At 48.8% G+C, this 26,523-nt stretch overlaps 1 protein-coding gene across 1 annotated transcript; it reads left to right on the forward strand.

The window, feature by feature from the left end:
- The first annotated feature begins 20,605 nt into the window (after window positions 1-20,605).
- On the forward strand, window positions 20,606-21,238 carry LOC135829317 (uncharacterized). Its single transcript, XM_065341722.1, has one exon. The coding sequence runs from the start codon at window positions 20,606-20,608 to the stop codon at window positions 21,236-21,238; it is 633 nt and encodes a 210-aa protein (XP_065197794.1).
- Window positions 21,239-26,523: the final 5,285 nt, after the last annotated feature.

Here is a 26,523-nt window from a genome sequence, read left to right on the forward strand (position 1 = left end):
ATAGGCGAGGGGACCGGATAATTGAATACACATACTGTATGTGTGCATGGCATATGCCGTAAATCGGTAACCAACGATTTTCTTCCGGATGGCGAGGGATCCGGATAAAAGAGGACCGGATAAGCGAGGTCTGACTGTATCCACTCCTGCATCCACCTTCGCCAGACATGCGATACAAGCATTTGGACGTGTTGCCAGCGGCGCCGAAGACACGGTGTCTCAAAGGCAAGATGATAGTGCTCAGTGTGTCCAACCAGGAAGAGATTCGGAGTGCGTGGCAAGTCGTCGCGGCTGTCACTAGAAGGAAGAACAATTGGACGAGAGTTGAGTAGCGCCTCTGCGCTGCAGAATGCTGTTCGCAGCTCCTCATCGGTGATGGATGCCTGCTGTAGAACATGGTAAATAGCCTTCTTTGCTGCTTTTACCATACTTTCGTGAACGCCTCCAAAGTGTGGTGTCTGGGCAGGGATGAAATGCCACTTGATCCTCTTCATGGTAGCGCTGTGCTCCAGGACGAAAAAAGGCTTTGCACTGAAGTACTTCCTCCGCGTCATCGAAATTGTCGCAGTTTGACTAGTGACTTGTCACTTGTTACTGAGAACTCCATAAGCTAAGCCATTCAAAACTTATTACACAGTACGATAGTCTGAAGACTAGAGTAACGTTCCAGGGCAGTTGGACTGAGAGTTTTCATGCAGAGATGAAGTCCTCGTCGTCGCTGATGTCAATGGACGCAAAAATATCGTTCCGAAATATTTCAAGGAAGGTTGAAAGTTGGTCGCGCCTCATCTCAAACGCTTTGAATTTCTCCACAGGACAAGAGCTGCTATGCTTGTCGTCTGCTACCTCTTGATGATTTCTACTTCACCACCAACGAAGCCTAGTAAGAATACACGATCGTTGCGAGGTCGGTTGATTACCGTCGGCGGAATCACCTCGATCTTGAAATGAACTTTTTTTACCCGTGGCATGCCCATTTATTTTAGCTGTGTGGTCACAGCTCATGCAGGTAAGTGTACTACCGGTACTAGTACTAGTACCACCTCCAACGCGCCCTCTTTTTCAGCATCACTGGTATACAATGGTACGGCACCTGCGCGTGCATCACTAGCACTACGTGTAGAGTCTACACGGCTCTTGCAGCTACAATCATGTACTGAGTGTCTCAGCCAGAGCGACAAATTTTCTCGCTGTTGCAGGCATTTAGTTTCCTGACCCCTCAATGTTTCTCCAAGCGCTGCCACTTGTTCCACGAAGTCATTCTCACCCCTGCTAAGGTAAAACAGTAATGTGGCTTGAGTGAATGGCCATAAGCACGAGGAATGTGCAGGCTGCAACGCCCGACTGATCTCAGCGAGTCGAAATTACCATCGCAGCGACATCAGCGAAGAAATTACGTCTAGTTCAAAAATTCCAGCTTCCAATAACAGAAAATAGAACTTTGCCGTCACCCTATACTGATGATTATCGCCTATGTCCGATTCCTTGCCTCTGTTACGGTTGCTGGTGAGTTCAGTCGGGGAGATGTCCTATCTAGGACATCGCACTCTGAATGATCCTGATTGGTTACCTGTCCCAGAGTTGTCATGGAAGCGTCGGTCGCGCACACGCGATGAAAAGAAGTGCTGCGTGAGCATTTCTGAATGTATGTGGAGGATGCACGATCGTAATGGCGATGGATTTCTTTCCGAATTGGTCAAGTTTGAAGGAATAGGCGGAGAATATCAGACATCGGCGGGGATTGAGGTAGTGTATATTCGATTCGTCATCGAATACCCGACCGAATGGCCGTTTTCGTTTGGGGATTTCATGTGGGGTTTCTCGTAGCCACGCGGCGCTTCTTCGGAAACGATTGCTTCTAATTATTTGAATGTTTTGCCTTTGGAATGTTTCTTCACGCCCCGTGCGTTTATTTCGCCCCAAACCTGGCCATGCAGAGGAGGAAGACGAGGCAGCAGGCGCTAGGCCCGTAAATCACTGCCTGGAAGATATTATTTGGCCAAAGCTTGCTATTGGCTTTTTGATTTCTTGGATACGACAGCTCTTGGCTAAAACTGGACCTTGGACGGTCTTTCTTGGATATCAACCCAGGACGTGGTGGTCATGGACGTATCGCCATCGCTTTCAGCCGGATCCTTCTGCTGCCTGAAACCAGTGGCGAAGGTAAAAACTTTATCGCAGCAGCTACTGCTCTGCTGAAAGTGCGAACACAAATTAATTGCTTCGCCAACCCTCTTGTGCACTTGCAATTTTCAATGCGACCAAAACGATTCGCTTGCCAGTTCCTTTGTCCAGGCGTACTCCACAACGAGGAAAATAAAATTCGTGAAGGCAAGAGGCAAGAAACGAATCTCGACTCGCTTGAGGCAAGCCGCCAGGAGAACGACAACTAATAATTACTTTTGAGACGAAAGGCCTTCGTTGCGTTTGTTTTGAGTGAGACATGTTCATCTTCCTCGGCCGCGACACAAAGTTTTGAGTCACGTGTCACGATTACTATGGGAACAGCATAGTATGTACGCTGGGGCATGCTGGGTTCCGTGATGTCCTATCTAGGACATCTCCAGGACTGGTAAACACCCCGCTTTATATCAAAAGTCAAACTGCGACAATTTCGATGACGCGGAGGAAGTAACACAATAAGACGACTGAAACTCCATGCAAATAAAAGTGTAATAAGCTAAAAAAATGTGTAAGGTGAAAACTAGAAGTTCAACTGCAAAACTCAGCGGCACAGACTTGGCAGAAGCCAATGTTTTGTACTACTGAAGTGGAACAATGTCATTACTAGATTCATCCAAGAAATAATGTTCGATTTCCCAAGTGGCATCAGAGTAGCCTTGCCACTTGACTAGGTACTGAAGGTGATTCTGCCGGCGGCGGTGACTGAGAATGTTCTCCACCACGTAGCGGGTATGACCATCAAGGTTCATGATAGGCGGAGGCGTAGGCTGTCTCCTATTAGGAATAGCGTTCTTCTCGTAGGCACGGAGTGCCGACACATTGAATACCGGGTGACAGCGGCTGGTATGAGGCAACTTGAGCTTGTAGGCATTCGGGCTGACCACCTGGGTTATAGGAAAGGGGCCAAACCACTTGGGGCGTAATTTATGGGATGGTCGGTCCCGAGCTTCAGGAGTCAGGAGGAAATCCCGTTAGACCATTACCAAATCTCCCACCTTCAGCTTTACCTCAACCCTTGTCCGATCTGCATAGAAGGCCTGACGAGCTTGAGCTGCCACTAGCGCATCTTGTGAGATCTTGACCGCATCTTGTCTTGCTTGCAACCAATCAGCTGAATCTCTGCCTTCCTGAATAGGGTTGAGGAAGTCGGGTGGCGCTCTGGGATTTAGACTATAATTTAAGAAGAACGGTGTGTTTCCTGTAGATGATTGAGTTACGCTGTTGATAGAAAACTCACAGAAAGGTAGGAGCATATCCCAGTTATCCAGAGATTCAGCTGATTGGTTGCAAGCAGGACAAGATGCGGTCAAGATCTCACAAGATGCGCTAGTGGCAGCTCAAGCTCGTCAGGCCTTCTATGCAGATCGGACAAGGGTTGAGGGCAAGCTGAAGGTGGGAGATTTGGTAATGGTCTACTGGGATTTCCTCCTAACTCCTGAAGCTCAGGACCGACCATCCCATAAATTACGCCCCAAGTGGTTTGGCCCATCTTCTATCTGGATTTCATGGTCGACTGGTCTCTTCGCTGGAAGCTCATTCGGCAGCTCGTCTGGAAATAAATCCTGGTACCTCTTGACCAGGTTCTGGTTGTCCTGTTGCTCTGATTCCTGGAGTTGTGGCCCGGAACGATTCTCCTCGTTTGCAGCAGTGACCCATGCAAGAAACCCCTCAGCTCCACTCCTCAGGGCATGACGAGCTTGTCGGCCACTGATAAACATGCTTTCCACAGTTGGCCGGTCGGCTGTCGGCGGGTTAGCTGAAGGCAATTTGGCAACAAAGGGCTCACCGTCCAACTGAACTTCGTTCGTACGGAAGTTGATGCTAGGGTTGTTCCTTGTAAGCCACGGCTTGCCAAGAATAGCGTCGTAGCGAGTCAGGGGATACACAGTAAAGTGCTGTTCCTCACTGAAGCCCCCGACTGTCACCTTTAGCGTGCGTGTGGAAATCTGCGGGACCTCGCTGGTCGAGCCGTCCGTCAATGTTACGCTCAGCATTTCTGAGCTTGCATCCGTGTCAAGATGATGCTTTCGAACAAAACCGTCTGCAATGAAGTCATGCGTCGAGCCGGAATCTATCAGCATCACTGAACGGCGACCGCCGATCTTTCCCTGTATGCGCAGTAGGTCGTGTTCAGGTTCATTACCGACGCTGACGTTTCTGACATGACACCTTTCTGCAACAGGACAATTTCCTACAGCTATGGGTGTCACCGACTCCGTAGGTTCCTGAAGAGCAACGTCTTCAACCTCCAGAGCTCCGAACCGGTTAGCGACTGGTAACGGCGTGGGTGCTTGGGTCGCCGCCAGTAAGCGCACCCCCTTTCTTACTGGCGACCAGCGTTTGGGTAGCGCTGTCCGCCCTCAGTACAGCATTTAGCCAGGTGGCCTGGCTTCCTGCAAGCAAAGCAGTGTCCCATTGCTCGCAGTTGGACACGCTCTTGGTCCGTCAGCTTGCGGAGGCCCTGGCCACGGAAGCTGGGCACGGAATGCAACTCTCTACTGGCTGGTGGCCCCGACGTCGGTGGCCCTGACGACTGCTCCACGGTGTTTGCTGCCATGACAGCTTGCTCCAGGGTACGTGGATGCTCACGCAAGACCTGTCGCTGGATGTGCGGCACTAGACCCCTGACGAACAGCAGCGCTCTGGTGTGGTGGTCGATTTCCGGCACTTGCAGGCTGAGGCGAGTGAAAGCAGCAATGTATGCGTCCAGCGACCCGTGCTGCGCTGCGGAAATTAGTCCCATACGCGATGTTTCCTCGTTGTGCCGTGGTCCGTACACATCGCCAAGCGCCGCTTTCAGAGCAGGTCAGTCGGAAAACACTTGGTTAGCTTCCAATGCCGCTATCAACCAAAGACGAGCATTTCCAGTCAAAAATCCTGGCGCGTAGTCGACCCTCCGTGCCGCATTTGGGAGTGCCACTGACCGTAGGGCCATGTCCATTACAAACGTCCATTCTTTGAATGTAGCGGAATCTCCTCCAAACACAGGCGGCTCTTTCGTAAGGCGGGGTGTTGGCTCCCACGGTTCCGAGTTCGAATGTATTGTTCGGTTTCCTTGGCTAACGCGCTGAGCGGTCTTGACATCGTTTATCAGGCGAATGACGAGTACGAGGAGCGTAAGCAGAGCGACCAGAACACCTGCCAAAAGCAGAGTAGTAACCATCCTCTTGCTACCAGTGTAACAGGTTTAATCGAACTTGAAAAGTAAGAGAGCTGGCTGAGCGTGCCTCAACCAGTTATATGCTAAAGGTGATAGTATACATGTGGCAATGGCGCCAATGAAGGTGCTAATAGACAGGCGTAAGATGCATGAGGTGTGAGGGAGTGTAAAGTTATAGCGAACAGGGGAAAACTGTTGCAGACGACACAATTGGCTGTCTGTCACTTACGCTTGCCGTGTCAGCCCCAGGCAGTTTGTCCTGTCTATCACGTTGGTCACCACTTGGAGTTCCCAGGGGGCTGCCGATGCATTTGCTCCCAGAGGTGCTCCCGAGGAAACGGCGGGCGGCTGGGTAGTCCCCTCAACAGTCGCACTCTGGCTGACGCTGGATGCAGACACATTCCCAGAATGACGGAGACTCTTCTCAGCACACATGTCCTGTTTTTCCTCAAGGGACGTTCTAGGAGAGTGTGGCGGTGTCAACATCCTCCCACTTGCTCTGGGATTCTCCAAGCTCTGCGTCAACATTGCCTTTCCTAATCTTATGTTCTTGGCTCTGGTGATGGAAGCTGGCGAACTTTCACCAGTTCTGGCTCGACTTGGCCTCTTGCTTATTTCTGCCAGCACGTCGCTGGTCTTGCTGACAGCATCGCTGTAGTCGACGTTGATGACCTCTATCTCCCTGTGCACTTTTTCTGTGGGTAGTCCTAATTCTGCGTACCGAGTTACCAGTTTTAGACACACATCCACAGCGTTGTGAACACTCTCAGTCACGTCATCCTACAACCTCTTGATCTCTTTCGAGGTTGCATCCTCTACGTAGATCCTGCTGAGCAACAAGTTTCGATTTCGTGTGATATGGAACTTGGCCTTGGCCTTCGCTTTCTTGCACTACTTAAGATCCATGTTGTCCAGCAAAAACCCGAAATGCTACTCACTACCACACTGCGCTTGGTGAAGGAACCACTACTTGACAACCATCATCTGCTACCAATTTGTCATGCAGATTCTCACACGCAACGGGAAAATTTTGTGGTAGTACAAATAGATTTGGCAAACAACAAAAGACAACCCTTTCTCTCTTCCTTTCGAAGAGCCGAACAAATTACTTGCCGAGCCTCATCGAAAGCAAACTCTGAAAAAGCCCTACACTAGTACGGGATTCAGCGCAGAGCAAAAAATAATTATGAGTCATGATACATTACATGCAGTGTAGCCGTGAACACTGGTGAACAAAGAATGCAGTAGGTTGGCAGCACGTGACCCGTCGTACCGCAGTACGCGACGGCGTCGCGGCTTAGAAATGAAAGGGAACACTGCGAGAAAAGACAAAACGAAAATACATGTCCCTTTGTCAAAACCTAGAAGAAACAAACAAAATGCGACCAAGAATCATTTTGAGAGTCAACGTCAATACTCTTGTGCCGTTGTGCAAATTCTTGTTTTGCATTGTGCAACGCAAGAAACAAACAACCTACGAAATAACTCGTGAACTAACTGTAGGCTAAATCACTACATGTATGAGAAATTGCATTCCAAAATAAACTGAATTTCTGAGACATTTCATATTTCACATCCTGAGAGAAATATTGAATAAATAGTTAATACATAATAAAAAAAAAATAGATTGCCATGACGGCCTTCCCAACAAAGGCCTTCCAGCGCATTCTCTTGATTAGTTTCTCTGTCATCTCCACCAGCTTCAGTTTGTTTTGTTGCTCGCTTGGTAGAGGTATTTTCTTCAATGAGTAATCTAGGTGGAACAGCTTCGGATGGTCCATTCTTGTTCGATGATCACACCGAGTGCTCAACCTGGGTAGGGAGCCGGTCACACACGGAAAGTTGGGTGTGGCCCTTGAAAGAGTGCTCAATGCACCGGGGTGCAGAGCTTCAAACAAAAGGAATAGCATGGGATACGGAGCTTGGGTTGGCTGTGACTCAGAGTGCTGATCTTGCAAGTACATACATAGAATCACCGCTTGACCTTATTTGCGCTTAAATTCTCTGATTCCACTAGCACCTTACCACACTGTTATCAAGAACATTCATTGAGTTTTTGTAATCATTGCTGTATGATGATCGCCACAGGCGTGAAACTCTGAGTCACAGCCAACCCAAGCTCGGCATCCCATTCTATTCTTTTTGTATAGTCCAACTTATATCCTGGCGCTGGTCTGGTGGTGGATAATTCCACAACACAGTGCCTATTGCTGTATCCTGGTTCCTTCTCCATAGCTGAGACTAGATCTTCTTCCATGCAGTTTTCTCCGGAAGTCCACATTTGATCCCGAGTACACATTCTATACATTTTAGTGGCATTATAAACATGAAAGAGCACAGTGTCATGAAGCATAATTTGAACATAATTTCGTGATTTCAGAGCATATTGCCAGCATACTGAAAAGCATAATCCGTGTGATTTTCGAGCATTATCCGCCGCCTTCTAATGGAGGGTACTGATCCCTGACAAAATAAGGAACGTGGAGAGCTAAAAGTAAGGAATCTGTGGCGATGGATGTTGTACATCGAGTGAATGCCCTGCATGTTCTCTTCTCCATTACGACCAACTAGCAAATGCCATGGCTCTAGATGCTGACAGCAAACAGTTGAAATAAAGGCAAAGCTGCTTTGAGCTTGTTGCAACCAGGTAGTAGTACAGTTACAATTGTACTACAATCTAGTTGCAACTTTGAGATTCTGTATTGATACCATTGTAGTTGCAAACAAGTAGTTACTACAACAATTGCAGTACAATAATCATGTAGTATTTTTTATTAGTTTTTTGAAAATGGCGAGCATTTTCATCTTCTTCCCGGCGCGCATTTACGCATATTATTTGAATCTGTAAGTGGTCGAAGCCAACTCACCTCTGCTCAAATTGACGGCGATTTATTTCGCGATTTTAGGGCGATCGCCACGAAAAACCACGCCAAACGTGGTCAAAACTCCACTTTTTTCACTGAAGACGCATTAGAGCCTTGACGGTTTATGCTAATATTTTCATGAAAAATTGCAGAATTATGCTATTTTATGCTAAAAGTTATCATATTATGCCGCATTATGCTCACATATGTTGCTAATGTACATGTATATGGTGGTTCTGGGCAAAATAACAGGGGAATTCGTCACAGTGGGCCTCCCCCCTACCTACATGAATGACGATTGACGACTAGCGCAAGAGCTTTTTTTTGTAGAGGGCGTTGTACTTTAATAGCAACGGTTCAACGGGGTCAACGCACCGTCCGACCTAGCTACGACCGTCACTGATTGTAGTTAGGGACCCAGCAAATATACCGGCACTAAATCGAGCATTTTAGGGTGCAAAAATCACACGAGCACAATCGGTGATTTCGCGGGCATAATCGGCTGGTTACTGACGTTTGTCGAGTGGATAGTGTATCAGGCGGACTAACAGCTTTGGACTTGCCTCCACTGAGCCGAGCATGCAAAGATCCCGTCCCAACACTTGGACTATGGGATGAGGAGGTTGGCATGGTCTTCCAAAGCACTACGCACTCTACTTCAGTACTGATCCGCTAAATAAGAGTAGGAGGCTGAAAGTGAAAGGGATGAGGAAAGCAAGAAGGTGGTTTCTCTGCTGGACAAGCTGAACCCAGCAAAGCTGTCTGAACTTGCCAGAGCCAGAAAACAGAAAAAGAATAATTTTTTGTTTTCTTTATGTTTGAGAATGCATCTTTTTGTGTGGATGCGAAGAAAGACCTGGATTTCAAGGGAAATTTTGTGAGAATTTCTGGGAATTATCGGCATTGTTTCAGGCATTATTGGCTTGTTTGAAAGAATTGCGAGAGAGCATGATGCGTGATTTTTCGAGCATATTTGCCCAGTGCCTAATTGTAGTGGACTGGACATGTTATCAAGGGAGTCGTAAACCTAGGACTTCCTGGTGCATCTACTTGTACTTGTACTTATGATCCTTCCGCAGGTTCACCTACGGAAACCTTGTTAAGACTTTTACTTCCTCTAAATGATCAAGTGTCAAGTCTTGTACAATGTAGAACATGTACAACTATATGGAATTTGATGCGAACAGGCGGATTATTCCAATTTATACGATTCGTATGCAATTTGCCTCGAATTATGCGATTACTTGATTTTGGTAGGAATTATACGAAAAATTATGCTAGCACAATTCTTAATGGCTGACTGTTATGTTCTCATGCACACCACTACTACTAGACAACAGGAACTAGTTTGGTGACAAGATTACATTCTCAAGTGAGGAAGAAGAGCAAGGAGAAGAACACGTGAATATGGATGCGTGCATGCGTCCAATAGAGACATGACGTAATCACGTGAAGCAAGGCGTATAACGTAACAATATGCGTTATGCGGGTGATAACACCTTGAAGTACATGCGCAATACATGAGTAGCCAGCATGATACATCACGTCACTTCTGAGATAGAAATATAACAATTACATTTACATACATGTATCTCACGCCCCTTCTGAGATGACAACAAGGCATCTAATACCAACTAGAAAGGACGGCAAAGAAGATAGATATAACTGAATACGAACATAGCTGAGCTCAACAAGAGACAGAAAGACGCACAGGCAGCTAATCATAAGTTTGGCCACGAGTGCTCGAAATATTCAGCCTACACGGGGGTCGACGGCTTCTCTGACTGCGCCGGACTGGCGGGGCAGGCTGAGTGATGGGGGTAGCAGGCATCAGCTGTGCAGGTGCTACGGGCAAGACAACAGGACAAAGAAAGCGACGGTTTCGCCAGTATATTCGGCCACTGGGAAGCTTGACCATGTAGTCGCGGTGGCTTCCAGTGGCGACAATGGTACCGCGGGCGTTCCACAACTTGCTGCGGGGATCTTGGAGATCCACAGGGCAACCAAGGTGGAGGGCAGGCAGAGAACGGGCAGACTGGTTGTAGTGCTGACTGGCTGCTTCAGACTGGGCAGAGGCACGACTGGCGATTTCGTCAGCGGTTTCTTGCCACGCTGGGGCAAAACTGGGCCGGTGGGCAAGCACGAATGACGACAGGGGGCGGCCAAACAGGGCCTGCGCTCGGCTCTGACCGGAGCTACGCCATTGTGTTACGCCATTCCAATAAGCCACGACAGAAGGCGTCAACATTAATGTCTCCGTTGGTGGTGGTCTTGTACACGAGAGATTTGATGGCCTAGACAGCCGCCTCCGCATGGCCATTCGATTGTGGGTAATGCGGAGTGGATCTGACGTGGCGGACTTGCCAACGCTGACAAAAGGCGGAGAAACGCTGCGCTGTGAACTGCGGACCACCATCAGTCGGCAGGACAGCTGGGACACCGAGATCCGCGAACCAGCCTCGGAACGCACGGACTACGTCGGCGGAGGTGGCGGTGTGTCCTATCTTGGCAATACAGGGCCAGCCGGTCTTGCGGTCCACGTATACCAGGAACTGGTAGCCTTGGCATTCGAACAGATCCGCGCTGGTGCTCTCAAACGGGAGGGCAGAACAACGATCCTCAGTTGCCAGCAGAGGTTCCTTCACCTGGGAAGGTGCGTGGTGACGGCATTCAGCGCAGCTGCGAACGGTGTTGTCAATGTCGTTGGACACCTGGGGCCAATACGCCACCTGGCGAGCACGAGCCTTGGTACGTTTGAGACCTTGATGAGCAGCATGCAAGTCGTCAAGCACACTAAGCCTGAGGGAACGCGGGACCACAATGCGAGGACCTTTCAGTACCAGGTCCTGGTCGACTGTAAGATGATGACGGACTGTCCAATACAGCTGGGAAGCAGAACACAAGTCACGTTTGTCGTCGGGAAATCCAGTCCGGACGGTGGTGAGGAGTGCCTGATAATCCGAGTCAGCTGGAGCGGCTTCTTGCAATTCGGCAAACCGGAGATTTGCAATCTGGCCTTTGGTGTCTTTCCGAATGCAAGCGCGTATTGATGATTGGTGTGAGGGGCCGGTGGTCGGTGACAAGCTCAAACAATGTACCGGCGAGGCAGAGAGAACATTTCTTCACCGCCCAGACGACAGCTAGGAGCTCCAGTTTGATGACAGCACACCGCCGGGATTCTGGATCCGACAGAAATCGACTGCCACACTGGAGAATGCGCCACTTGCCATCTTGCAACTGCCACAGAAGGTAGCCAAGGCCATGCAAAGCAGATGCATCGGTCTCTAGGCGGAGTGGCTGGTCACGTTGGAAGAATGACAACAGCTCAGCCTTGGCAGCGTTGACTGCGTCTGTGTGAACTGAGTCCCATACAAACTCGTTGGACGTCTTGAGCAATGGGCGCAACGGGGCGGCGTGCTCAGACAGGTGCGGGGTGAACTCACCACACTGGTTGATAAGACCCATAAACGATCGGAGATCAGTGCGGTTGCTGGGAGCTGGAAACTGGCTGGTAGCTTTGATCTTGGCATCATCGACGGTCCAGCCGTCAGCACTGATGCGGTAACCACAGAACTCCACGGCTGGCATGCCGAACACAAACTTCTTGGCGCTCAGAGTAATGCCATTCTCCCGGGCGCAGAGCAGGACATCCCGGACGTGAGATCGGTGGGTGGGCAGGTCATTATCGTAGACGAGGCAGTCATCAGCGACCTTCTGGAACTGGGAGATATGAGCGAACGTGGCGTCTGTGCTGTGATTAAACTCGTCTCCGGCAGAGACCAATCCTTGTGGTTTGCGTAGGTACCAGTACCAACCCCAAGGTGTCATGAACGTGGTCAACGGACGGGAGGCCTCGCTCAGAGGAACTTGCCAATAGTCATGACGGGCGTCTAGCTTGGTGAAATATCTTGCGTTGCCAACGCTTGATACAGCGTCACGAGGGCTTGGTGCGGGTGAGCAGGGCGTTCGACTTGGTCGTTGAGCTTTTTGAAATCAATGGTGAGCCTCTTTTCGTTTGTCCCCTTCTTGTCCACGATGACAATTGGGTGACACCACGCACTGGGTTCGGTGACCTCCTCGATGATGGCATCCCGGACCATGTCATCCAGCTGGGACTTCACTTGGTCACGGTACGCATGCGGGATCTGGCGGGCATGATATGTAGCGACAGTCTTAGCATCAGCTCGCACTCTAATTTCCATAGGTCCACCAAGCATCGGCTTCAACACAGAGTCATCAAAGACGTCAGCGAATTCAGCTAGGAGTTCGGCTCTCATCGTCTCCGAGTCGGTGGCTTTGGACACAACCTTGTCCGCAGGTGCATCGGGAACGAGCGGTGGGACTACCTGTTGGACTGCTGCGATTTGCTTCGGCCAGCCGGACAGCAAGTATCCCAGGGCGTGCAAGGATGAACGGGATAGGAGGGCATCAGTCAAACCATCATATACATGGATGGTGGACGTGTGCTGGTTTGGTCCACAACTGAGAGTCGCCGAAATCTTGCCAACAGGGGTGAGACTGGCGCCATCGGCTGTACGAACATCGTCGATGTCGTCAATCAGGTTCTTGACAAATCCGCCTAACTGGTCAAGGTGTTGAGTGCCAATGGCATCAACGTCGCTACCAGTATCCGGGAGCCAACTAAGAGCAACTGGTTCTGGCTCGGTCACAAGCTGGGTAGCAACGGAAACTGTTGCGTCGTCCAACAGAGATGCTCGGTTGAGTCGCAAGTGTGCGATCTTGGACGACTTGTCCGGTTTCTTGGCAGGCCTGTGGCACATTGCCCGGAAGTGACCCATTCAATTACAGTTGAGGCACACTTTGTTGATCGCGGGACACGGCGATTTCGTGTGCGCTGTGCGTCCGCAGTTACGGCACTTATCACGAGCAGAAGTGTGCTTCGCCTCAACTGGGGGCTGTGAAGCTGACTTCGCGTGCTGATAAGACGATTTCCTGGCAGCATTGACTTGGCCGGCGGTAGGGATGTGGTGGCTGGTCTGCCTCTTCTGCACGACACACCTTGACTGTCGGCTTCAATGTCAGGTCGGAGGTGGACAACAGTTTGTGACGGGTCGTGTCGTCCAGGATACCGATCACAATGCGGTCTCGCATCATGTCCGCGTGGACCCGTGCGAGATTAGTCTTGCTCGTAGAACAGGCACGTGCCGAACAGGCAGAACAGAGCTCGTGTTCCACAAAATCACACGTGTTAAACAATTCCTTCAGGGACGTGTGGAACCCGTCAAACAATTCCTCTTCCTGTTGCGTGCGCTTATAAAATTTAATTCGGTCAAGTATCGGGTTTCTTTGTCGGCGAAGAAACCACTTAATTATTAAAATTGTTGTCTCCTCGTCGAATATTTAAATAAGGTTGTGAGTTTCTCTCTCTGTTGTTTACCTACCATCATAATCCATATGATGCATGGCCCCACCTTTGGCTGCTGGATGTAGTGATGTAATCATGTACATCTGTATAGTGTGCGCATGCGTGCATGCTTGCAGTAGAGAACTCGCAGAGCTTGAAGACGAAGCCTGCAATGGCTACCTCCAGACTTGTATTGTTGTAGTGTTGTCCATCTACATTGGCGTAGTGAACACGTCAAGATGACAACGAAGAGCAGAGTGCCCAAGGAATTTGTACCCGATAACGCAGGCGACATCGGGGCCGATTTTGAGCTTTGGCTCGAGGATGTCAATGACTACTCAGCAATTTGTAATGTTTCTACTGCTGCTGACAAAAAGCGTTTATTTTTGAATTTGGCCGGACTCTCAGTTCGCAAAGTTGTGAAGGGTGTGGTTATTCCTTCTCCGAAAGAAAATGATGATGGTTCTCCTGGAGACGAATACGTAGCACTGACGGACGCCGTTCTGGCGCACTTCCGTCCCACCATCAATACGACGTCAGAACGTCACAAATTCCGGCAGCTCAAACAAGGGCCGGAGGAATCCGTCTCCACCTTCGTTGGCCGTTTACGAGATAGAGTGGACTTATGTAAATTCGGGGCGACGGATGTGGACAGCGTGGTGAACTCCCAGGTGCGAGACCAGTTGGTTGCAGGGTTGAAATCCCCGAAGTTCGTCGCGAGTTGCTCAAGGAGTCCAGACTCACCCTCGCAGATGCCATCACCAAAGCAGTGGCACTGGAGACCTATGCGGAGAGTAAGCTGTATGATCCGCCGGCACAGCCTGCCAATCAGTTTAGCTCAGTGGCTGCCGTTAGTGCGACCAGACAGCAACGCAGACAGCCACGTACAGTATCTGGTTCTTGCAAGTACTGTGGCCGTACCCATGCTAAGGGAAAGTCGTTTTGCCCTGCAGCCAACATCCGCTGTCGCAGTTGTAGCAAGGTCGGACATTTTGCGGCCGTATGTCAGTCGCAACGCTCTGGATTAGATGCTAACGCCGTCGACGAGGAGCCCGCCAACCTAGCTGACCAGGCTCATTTGGTTTATGACACCGTGTACATGGCTGAGCAGACCGGGTCACACCGCCAGTTCCTCGCATCGCTATTGGTGGATGGCAAGGAGTGTGAAGGTTTGCTGGATACCGGTGCAAGCCATACTATTCTCACTGATGACATTGTCCAGCCTACCCGCAGCAGTAATCGTGTCCTCAAGGCGTACACAGGCGGGGAGATTGCAACTTTAGGCATGGCTGATGTAACCATCGCATCTCCTACGCGTACCATGTCTTGTAGTTGTTTTGTTGTACCCCATGGGAAACATCGTATTCTGTTCGGCCAGGATGTGATCTCCGAACTTGAGCTGTTGGTTCCAGCGCACCTGGTGGACACTGGCAATTTTGTTGACACCGCACCAATTTCCATCTCCGTGGATGCTGAAGCTAGGCCGGTGGCTCAACCAGCACGACGTCCCCCATACAGCGCCAAGGCCGACATTGAACATGAACTGCATCGTCTTGTCAAGGCAGACATCATCGAGCCAGTTAAGGAAGCGTCTGGATGGGTATCGCCGATCGTCCCAGTCCGTAAGTAAAACGGCACCTTGCGTTTATGTGTTGACTATCGGCAGTTGAACAAGTCTATTGTTAGAGAGCGACGTTCATTGCCAACCATTGATGAAATTACTGCGGAGCTTGCGGGAGCGGAGGTTTTCTCGGTTTTGGCCGCAGAGTCTGGTTTTCACCAGCTCTTGCTTGACGGCCAATCCCGACCGCTTACCACGTTTACCACACACTGTGGTCTCTATCGTTTCAAACGACTGCCATTTGGCATATCCTGTGCTCCCGAGATATTTCAGCGTGTTGTAACCGATCTCCTTTCGGGTTTGCCTGGTGTTGTTGTCTATATAGATGACGTCTTGGCGTATGGTCGCAACCGGGCGGAACACGACGCACGGCTCGCTATTATTATTATTATTATTATTTCACCGTCCAATGGCAGAAGCCAATGCAAAGGAGGGGGCGTTAGCCAGCCATGGCAAGAGAAGATAAAAAAAAAAGAATGAAGGAAAGAAGATGATAATCGGAAGAAAATAATGCATCAGCGGGGTGAAATGTATCACTATGTTGACCATGGTGGAGAGCGGCGAGATAAGCTAGCAAAAGAGGCGAGCGAGCCTACAACGTGGCATGACATTTTACATGGTCTATGAACTGCCTAATATTGGATATCGTCTTCATTTCCATGGGCAGCTTGAGCCAATACGAGTATGCAGAGAAGATAGGAGATTTGGTAAACATAGTTGACAAAGCTCTGGGAAGTACTATGCCATTGCGAGTGTCCAGTGCGAAAGTAAACCAATTATACTTGGTGAGATGTTCAGGGACAATGTTCAGTTTAATACGATGGACCAGAACGCATGACTGTCTCTGCGACAGGATAGAGATGGGGCTGGTGGAGGCCAAACTATATAGATCAGTAGAGGGGAAAAGAGTGGGTTTACGAAAAATAATTTTCAACACACGTTTATGATGTATTACTAGTGTCTGTACAGCAGATTTACTAAGCAGGGAATGCCAAGCAGTGGCGCCGTACAGAAAGATAGGAAGGAGGTAGCATTTATAAAAGAGACGAATACATTCGGGAGACAAGTGGGAGCAGTGAGACATCAGGCAACCTACAGATTTGCTAACTTTGTTGCATACAAAATCTACGTGAGAATTCCAGGACAATTGCGAGTCAAATACAACACCCAAATGCCTGTGCGTATCTACAATAGTAATATTAATAGCCGAATCAAGTCCGGGAAGGGTAAATGTAGGAGGGTGGTCTATTTGAGGGAGAAAGACTATTTCTGTTTTCAAGATATTGAGTTTCAGACGCCATGACAACATCCATTCATGAACAACATTGATTCCAGTCTGAAGCTTCGTACACAGGTTTGCAATGTCAGCGTCAAACTGAATGAGGGCTGTGTCATCAGCAAATAGTGACAAACCATCTATACAGTCAGGTAGATCGTTTATATACAACAAGAATAGTAGAGGCCCCAATATAGATCCCTGGGGGACTCCCGACTTCACAGGCAGTGGGTCTGAGAGTACCCCTTCGACTGACACTGATTGCGTTCTATCTGTTAGGTAGTCCGTAATCCACGCCAGAGACGCTCCGGAAACATTGTACATCACAGATAATTTAGCTAGGAGTCCACGGAACCATACCGTGTCAAACGCCTTGGCTAGGTCGAAAAAACACATGCCAACATGTTGGTGGTCATGACGAAGGGCCACAATGTCCTGCACAAGGCGTGTCAGCTGCATGGTGGTTGAGTCTCCTCGTTGAAAACCAGATTGGACTGGGGCAAGGCCCGGCGACACATGAGCATAAAGCTTATCAAAGAATAATCGCTCACATAGTTTCGATACACAGGACAACAAGGAGATAGGAAGGTAATTGCTGGCTTGTGACTTGGAGCCTTTGCTCTTGTAAACCGGAACAACCTTCGCGAGTTTCCACGCTGCTGGAAATTTACCCGTCGAAAAGGACACATTAAAAATGCGGCAGAGGGGGTACGAAATCGACGGGGCAAGTTTCTTCAGGACATCATTCGTAATGGTGTCCAAGCCAGGACTGCGGCGAGACTTTAGTCGGGCGATAGCCTTTGTAACATCCGCAGTTGTGGTGATGACCTGAACAAATGTTGCATGAAGTTGGCTGTGGGCACGAAGAGCTGGAAGTGATAACGACGGATCATCCGGCACAGCAACGGAGGCGAACTGCTGGTTGAGGACTGTAGCCTTGTCGAAACTGCCAGAAACTGGATGACCGCCTTCATCAATGAGGTGAGGAAGGCCACGATCCTGCTGACGATTCCGCTGAGAACGAACAAACTGGTACATGTTAAGGTTACCTGACGCCATGCTGGCCTGTATAGATGCCAAATAGTCACGGTGAAGAGATCGAGATAAGTTTCGTACTCTGTTACGCTGAACTTTGAAGGCAGACTGGTTAGCTGGGGTTGGGAACTTCCTATATCGGCTGTAGAGTTCGTACTTCAACTTGATGGCAAGTACTAAATCTCGATTAACCCACGGAGGATATTTCCTAGATACAGCTCGCTGGGTGGAGGAAGAGATTTTCCGATAAGGCGACAGGTAGTGGGAAAATGCATCATTCAAGGAAGAGGAGAATCTGGCTAATGCGTCGTCGACATCTGGTGTGTCCATGAGATCATACCAGTTGAGCGAGGAAAGGTACATATTTACTGCTACCCAGACAGAAGGTGGCACTTGCGCAAAATTGTATGGAGTGGCTGGGGAACTACGGGCAGGATAGCATGGTACTTCCTTTGTAGGCATTCGGGTTACAGTTCTGTAGAAAAGGGTGGTAACTACCTGTGAATGGTCGGACGCACCAAGCGGGGCAGCATCGTCGACAGAGAATACTGATTGAGGACGATTGGTAGCGAGCAAGTCTAGGCACGACAGGGTTCCGTTAGGAGAGGTGTGAGTGGGAAAATCTACCAGCTGGGAGAGACCGAAGCTGGAGAATATATGCGAAAGTTCCTTTCCAGCGCGTGATGTAGCGTCACCGCTCCACCAGTCAGAGTTGTGAGCATTGTAGTCACCAGTGAGGAATATATCAACGGATGAGAGGTCTACAGCCCGTAGGGTATCCGTCATCATGTCACAAAATGAGGTAAGTTCAGGTAGGGATTGCGAAGGAGGGCGATACTGACAGCCAATGAGTATAGGATTAGCACCCAGGTCTGCAGGAAGTCCAAGCTCAACCCATATGTTTTCGCATTGGGGCGAGTCAAGGTCTGAGCGCTGGGCTGCATGCAAAAATGCCCCATCTCGTACAAGGATGGCAACACCACCATAACCTCGGAACTGGGCCCTTTGGTTTGCTGGTATTGGCCTATCTCGACGGAAGCACGTATAACCGGGTACACTGAGCATATGTATCGGGCAGAGCCAGGTTTCTGTCAGACATAGGATAGTCGGTGTGTTGGATCGACACAATGCATGGAGTTCAGGGATTTTGTTCGACACGGAGCGACAATTAATCGTAACAATAGTGATGTTATGTTGAGTCTTAGGAGAATATGGGAAGGCCTGGGCGCTCAGCGGTTCGGAAGCCATCATTCTGACGACGTGGAGGTTTTACCTGGTTTGTTCGTATTTGAATCTGCAAACCGCCACTTTCTTACGGTGTGCTGGATAGTTGCAGGCCAGAATCCGTCACCCAGTACCTTTTCCGTAGCTAAGGCTGGGAATGTCACTCTGGCGTAAGCTGTTCCGAAGGTGCGGGATTCCAAGATGGTGCAGTTGAGCACATCCACTGCACGCTCTTGACACCAATCCTTGATGGAGTCGGCACTGCAGCCCATGTGGACGTTTCCTACATAGAATATCGCTTTGTCCACCTTTTCGACACCTGTCAGGACTACAGGGTTTGTTTCGACCGTGGGCATAGGCTTGACGTACTGAGATGTGACCCGACGTCGTACAACATCGACCCAAGAGCTCTGTCCATCTGATTTGTTGCGGGAACTGCTGTCCGTAGTGACGTGACCGTTGCCAGCAGGTCTAGGTGCTGTACGAGTAGTGTCGCTGGACTGGGAAGCGGCACGTGGTTGCGAGTGCATACCGGTAGTACGGTCATTTGAACTTGAGCGTGCATGCTGCGATGTGGAGGCTAGCGTTTTGGAATGACTCAAACCTGCTAATCTCTGCCTCAACTGGGGAAAGTGTCGCACTGGACTGACATGTGTCAAGTATCTCGGCTATGACCTGACGAAGCAAGGTGTTCACCCGACACATGCAAGCTTCAAGCTATCAGTGAACTGTCGGAGCCGACGTGCCTCGCCGACGTTCAGCGTTTTCTCGGGATGGTCACCTATCTGGACAAGTTTCTTCCTCAGCTGTCTCAAGTAACTGAGCCACTTCGTTCGATCGTGAAGCAGCCAGAGCCATTTGTAGCTACTGAGAGCCTGATTGCGGCATTCAACGCACTGAAGCAGGCAGTCGCTTCATCTCCGCAGACATTGGCGTACTTCCGCCCATCTCCAGATGTTCGTACGGCTGTCAGCTGCGACGCTTCGCCTCAAGGTTTGGGCACTATCCTCTGGCAGCACGACGACAAGGGCCAGTGGGTGCCAGTCACTTGTGCCAGCCGATCATTGACTGATGTGGAGACACGCTATTCGCAGATGGAGCGTGAAATGTTGAGTGTGGTATTCGCTCTAACTCGTTTCCGCCAGTACGTTCTGGGCCGGGATATGGACGTCTTCACGGATCACAGACCACTGCTCCATATAGTTCAGAAGCCGTTCGATGACGTCCCACCACTTTTCCAGCGTTGGCTAGTCTCTCTGATGCCGTATTCGTACTCACTCAAGCACATCCCCGGAAAGCAACTGTTGTTCGTTGACGATTTGTCTCGTGCTCCGCTGAAGACCACTGTCTCGTCTCCAGCTGAGTCCCGGTCATTGAATGAGTATGTCAACATGGTTCTTGAGGCAGCACCAGTCAACCTTGAGAGATCCGCCATGCCACTCAAGACGACGCATCGCTCCACAGTGTCCTGCAGCGTGTGCTCACCTCATCCTGGCGCGATGCCTCGCCCGCTGAGCAGCCGTACTATCTCGTCAGAGATCAACTCACTGCAGCTGACGGTGTGTTGCTATTGTCGGCAAGTGTTGTGATACCAGAAGGGCTACGCCATTCTGTCATGGCATTAGTGCATGTGGGACATCCGGACTAGGAAGCCTTTCAAGATTCCCTCCGGCAGAGGGTTTGGTGGCCAGAGCTCACCAAAGACGCTAGTCTGTATGTGGAATGTTGCTCCGAGTGTTGGCGACGTCGCACAAACAGTCCGCAAGATCTTCTCCCCACTGAGATTGAAGGCGTGTGGGAGAAGCTTGCAATCGACCTGGTATCTATTGAGGGCCACTTTGTTCTCTCCCTCATTGATTATGGTTCCCGGTTCCCTATGCTCAAGGTTCTGTCCTCTTCATCCACTACAGCTATCGTGGACGAGCTAGATGAAGTGTTTGCCCTATTCGGTCTACCGTCTGTACTGGTTTCGGATAACGAGCCACGGTTTGTGTCGGAGCAGATGAACACTTTCTTGCAGCGGCTGGGCATTCGTCACATCCGCTCCAGCCCACGTTATCCACGTTCCAATGGCATGGTGGAACGACTCCATCGTCTCGTCAAGGAAAGAATGGTGGCACTGAAGCCTCATTTACCTTTCCGTCGACGACTGAACCAGGTTCTGTTCGACGTCCGACATTCTCGACACCGCATGTTGGGAACCTCTCCAAACGAGGCTCTGTTCTCTCGCCCATTGCGTAGCAGAGTTCCTACTATGATCCCTTCTCGCATTGTCAACCCCAGAATCCAGCTGAGAGCCAAGACCACAATGGCACGTGATCATGACGCTCGTCGGGGAGTGAAGGCCTTGCCACATCTGCAGGCGGGCAAGCGGGTGATCCTCCATGACGGATACAATGATCCAGCTAAGCCGTGGACCGTGGTGGAGCAGTACGGGAGGCAAGTGGGAGTAACCGACGGTGTCCGGATTCTGCTTCGTAACCGCCAACATGTCAGAGAATTGGTCTAGTAAGTTGTCATTTCTAGACGTGCTTGTAGAGAAGACTGGCTGTGAAATGTTGACTTCTGTGTATCGTAAGCCTACGTTCACTGGTCAGTACATTGCCTTCGATTCATATTGTTCGTCTCAATACAAGGTCAACTTAGTTCGTAACCTCGTGGACCGTGCGCAACGTATTTGTTCGCCCAGTAAGCTGCAGGCCGAGCTCGATTTTCTTCGATCTGTTTTCTTGAAGAATGGCTATCCGGAATTCTTGTTGGCTAAGTTTCTGTCCATGGAGCAGAAACCGAAATCGGTGCTGATTGGTCCACCTCGCTGTCTCGTCTATCTATGTTTGTCATGGAAGGGGCAGGAATCGATCAAAGTGTGTCGCGAAGTCAAGTCTATCGTCCGTCGTACTTATTATGCAGTACATTTTGTGCCAGTCTTCACAACAATGCGTGCGTTCACGGTGCGAAAGGACGTCCTACCAACCCTCCACCTTAGTCATGTTATCTACAACTTCGAATGCCGACATTGTGCTAGTCGGTATGTTGGTAGGACTGTTCAGCACCTGAACGCACGTATCAAAAAACACACTCCACTTCACATCCTTCCACCCAGTGCGCAATCTGAGAGGCCCAAACGCGGGAGGCCTAGGAAAAACCCATCACCTACACGGCAGGATAGTTCCTTGCCGCTGTCTGCCGCTCCCCCTCTGACATCTGTGTTGGACGGGCTTGAGCTTGGCAGCTCTTTGGAGGTGCGTGCGGAACCGCCATTGGTGCAGCCGTCGGGTGTGCCTAAGTCTGTGCCTCTGGGTGCTTTGCATGGGGCTGTGCCTCGAGTGGTGACAGCACCTCTGCCTCCCCCTGACCCTCCTCCTTCGAGGTATGTGTTGGTGGAGAGCACCCGCGGCGGTCGATTTGTCCCACCGGAACTAGAGCTGGATTCAACAAAAAGACCAACAACCATGGCTGCAACAACAACACCAGCTTCACATCCAACAACAACACCAGGTTCACATCCAACAACAACAACAACTAATCCACAAAACAAAGCAGCAAATGACAGACCACTGAGATCTACAGCAGATTACAACCGGACCTATGAATTCACGGTAAAAATACAAAGGAAACAATCGGAAAGGACGACGACTGACATGAAGGCAACGGCATTCACGGTTGGCGTGGGTGGTGAAGGTGAGACGCAGGACGATGCAAGTGAGGAGGGGAGTCAAACCGCTGTGGATGACGGAGCAGGTTCTGATTCGGACAATGAGGGAGAAGGTGAGCTGAGTGGGGGTGAGAGTGAGTGTGAGGGTGTGCGCGTGAGTCGAGATTGTGTGCGTCCGTCTCGTAATAAGTCTTCAGTATACAATCATTTGGTTTCTAGTACTGACTGTTGTCGTACTTATTCTGATTCCTGTTTTTCTGTTTTGTGCCGTGCTCGTCATGGTTATCTTTTGCAGTTACAAGTTTTGGAAGCTGTTTGTCAGCGCATTCATAAGCCGAATTTGTGTGTCCAGAAAGATAGTGTTATTACCCTAAAATTGTTCAAATAATGTTCTTTTGTGTAGTGTGGCAACGTTGTTGCCACTTGTGCCTACATGTGTTTTGTCACCTTCTTGTTTATTATTGTTATTAATATCATTCGTTCTCACTTTTTTGTTTTTGTTGCTGATACACACTTGTCACGCTTAGTTCTTACTTGTATACCCTTGTGTTCTGCACGCTTTTGTGAGAAATCGCACCTCGATATTCCAGTGCTGTCATTGTATCGTGTCACCCTACCTTGATTGCTATATTATTTCCTTTGTTCTCATTTTGTTCTTTAGTACAACGGTGATTCTTGAAGAGTGTTGTACGAAAACTTGTTCGAATCATCTTTTTTTCCATTGCCCTTTTTCTTCTTACATGTATTTTCCTTACCCTTTAGATTGTTTCTTGCATCGTCTCCATCGCTTACATTGTTAATAAAGTAGTCCACATGTCGCTTCAGCTCGTCCTACTTATTGCCATATTAAAATTATTGTCTCCTCGTCGAATTTTTAAATAATAATAATAATAATTTAAAAATTCGACGAGGAGACAATAATTTTAATATGGCAATAAGTAGGACGAGCTGAAGCGACATGTGGACTACTTTATTAACAATGTAAGCGATGGAGACGATGCAAGAAACAACCTAAAGGGTAAGGAAAAATACATGTAAGAAGAAAAAGGGCAATGGAAAAAAAAGATGATTCGAACAAGTTTTCGTACAACACTCTTCAGGAATCACCGTTGTACTAAAGAACAAAATGGGAACAAAGGAAATAATATAGCAATCAAGGTAGGGTGACACGATACAATGACAGCACTAGAATATCGAGGTGCGATTTCTCACAAAAGTGTGCAGAAAACAAGGGTATACAAGTAAGAACTAAGCGTGACAAGTGTGTATCAGCAACAAAAAACAAAAAAGTGAGAACGAATGATAATAATAACAATAATAAACAAGAAGGTGACAAAACACATTTAGGCACAAGTGGCAACAACGTTGCCACACCACACAACAGAACATTATTTGAACAATTTCGTCATTTGATGCTGTCAGTTACAACTGGTGTCGAATTTTCGTTCAACGATGTGATGTACAAGCAAGTAGATGGTGTGGCGATGGGATCTCCTCTTGGTCCCGTCCTCGCCAATATATTTGTTGGTTATTGTGAGTGCAAGATTGATGAGTCGCTTTGGCCCGCGTTCTACGTGCGTTTTGTTGACGATTCGTTCACGCATTTTGACAGTGTTGAGAGCAGTGAATTGTTTCTCGATGTGCTCAACAACCTACATCCTTCCCTCCGCTTTACTTGTGAGCACGAGCAGTCTAGTAAGTTGTCATTTCTAGACGTGCTTGTAGAGAAGACTGGCTGTGAAATGTTGACTTCTGTGTATCGTAAGCCTACGTTCACTGGTCAGTACATTGCCTTCGATTCATATTGTTCGTCTCAATGCAAGGTCAACTTAGTTCGTAACCTCGTGGACCGTGCGAAACGTATTTGTTCGCCCAGTAAGCTGCATGCCGAGCTCGATTTTCTTCGATCTGTTTTCTTGAAGAATGGCTACCCCGAATTCTTGTTGCGTAAGTTTCTGTCCATGGAGCAGAAACCGAAATCGGTGCTGATTGGTCCACCTCGCTGTCCCTTCTATCTATGTTTGCCATGGAAGGGGCAGGAATCGATCAAAGTGTGTCACGCAGTCAAGTCTATCGTCCGTCGTACTTATTATGCAGTACATTTTGTGCCAGTCTTCACAACAATGCGTGCGTTCACGGTGCGGAAGGACGTCCTACCAACCCTCCACCTCAGTCATGTTATCTACAACTTCGAATGCCGACATTGTGCTAGTCGGTATGTTGGTAGGACTGTTCAGCACCTGAACGCACGTATCAAACAACACACTCCACTTCACATCCTTCCACCCAGTGCGCAATCTGAGAGGCCCAAACGCGGGAGGCCTAGGAAAAACCCATCACCTAGACGGCAGGATAGTTCCCTGCCGCTGTCTGCCGCTCCCCCTCTGACATCTGTGTTGGACGGGCTGGAGCTTGGCAGCTCTTTGGAGGTGCGTGCGGAACCGCCACTGGTGCAGCCCTCGGGTGTGCCTAAGTCTGTGCCTCTGGGTGCTTTGCATGGGGCTGTGCCTCGAGTGGTGACAGCACCTCTGCCTCCCCCTGACCCTCCTCCTTCGAGGTCTGAGTTGGTGGGGAGCACCCGCGGCGGTCGATGTGTCCCACCGGAACCAGAGCTGGATTCAACAGAAAGACCAACAACCATGGCGGCAACAACAACACCAGCTTCACATTCAACAACAACACCAGGTTCACATCCAACAACAACAACAACTAATCCACAAAACAAAGCAGTAAATGACAGACCACGGAGATCTACAGCAGATTACAACCGGACCTATGAATTCACGGTAAAAATACAAAGGAAACAATCGGAAAGGACGACGATTGACGTGAAGGCAACGGCATTCAGGGTTGGCGTGGGTGGTGAAGGTGAGACGCAGGACGATGAAAGTGAGGAGGAGAGTCAAACCGCGGTGGATGACGGAGCAGGTTCTGATTCGGACAGTGAGGGAGAAGGTGAGCTGAGTGAGGGTGAGAGGGAGTGTGAGGGTGTGCGCGTGAGTCGAGATTGTGTGCGTCCGTCTCGTAATAACAAGTCTTCAGTATACAATCATTTGGTTTCTAGTACTGACTGTTGTCGTACTTATTCTGATTCCTGTTTTTCTGTTTTGTGCCGTGCTCGTCATGGTTATCTTTTGCAGTTACAAGTTTTGGAAGCTGTTTGTCAGCGCATTCATAAGCCGAATTTGTGTGTCCAGAAAGATAGTGTTATTACCCTAAAATTGTTCAAATAATGTTCTGTTGTGTAGTGTGGCAACGTTGTTGCCACTTGTGCCTAAATGTGTTTTGTCACCTTCTTGTTTATTATTGTTATTATTATCATTCGTTCTCACTTTTTTGTTTTTTGTTGCTGATACACACTTGTCACGCTTAGTTCTTACTTGTATACCCTTGTTTTCTGCACACTTTTGTGAGAAATCGCACCTCGATATTCTAGTGCTGTCATTGTATCGTGTCACCCTACCTTGATTGCTATATTATTTCCTTTGTTCTCATTTTGTTCTTTAGTACAACGGTGATTCCTGAAGAGTGTTGTACGAAAACTTGTTCGAATCATCTTTTTTTTCCATTGCCCTTTTTCTTCTTACATGTATTTTTCCTTACCCTTTAGGTTGTTTCTTGCATCGTCTCCATCGCTTACATTGTTAATAAAGTAGTCCACATGTCGCTTCAGCTCGTCCTACTTATTGCCATATTAAAATAAAAATAATAATAATAATAACCGACGAGGAGACAACAGTCGTAAAATAGCAATGAAAAATATCAATTGTGCACTCATAACCATGTTCTCGTCTTTGGTTATGTAATCTTGTTACCTTTTTTGCGTTTCCTTTAGTGGTTTTATTGCACTTGTATCTTGTGGTTATTTCTAACACCTTTCTATTTACAGTACTTAACTTCAGTTTCTTTGGTTGTATCCTTAGTTCCGTTTTTCCCACTGATGATTGGAACGAGAAAATCGATTCTGGGTTTTCAATAATATTTTTGTTATAAAATACACAGTAATACATGTCAAACAAGTAACGTAGTTGCGTGATGTCTGCAGCCTTCATCCTATTCATAGCTATATTAAAATTATTATCTCCACGTAGGTTATTCATAACCATGTATAAACAATTAAAATGAAACAATTCCAGAAC

The sequence above is a fragment of the Sycon ciliatum genome, chromosome 13, assembly GCF_964019385.1.
Source record: "Sycon ciliatum chromosome 13, ocSycCili1.1, whole genome shotgun sequence".
Taxonomy (NCBI): domain Eukaryota; kingdom Metazoa; phylum Porifera; class Calcarea; order Leucosolenida; family Sycettidae; genus Sycon; species Sycon ciliatum.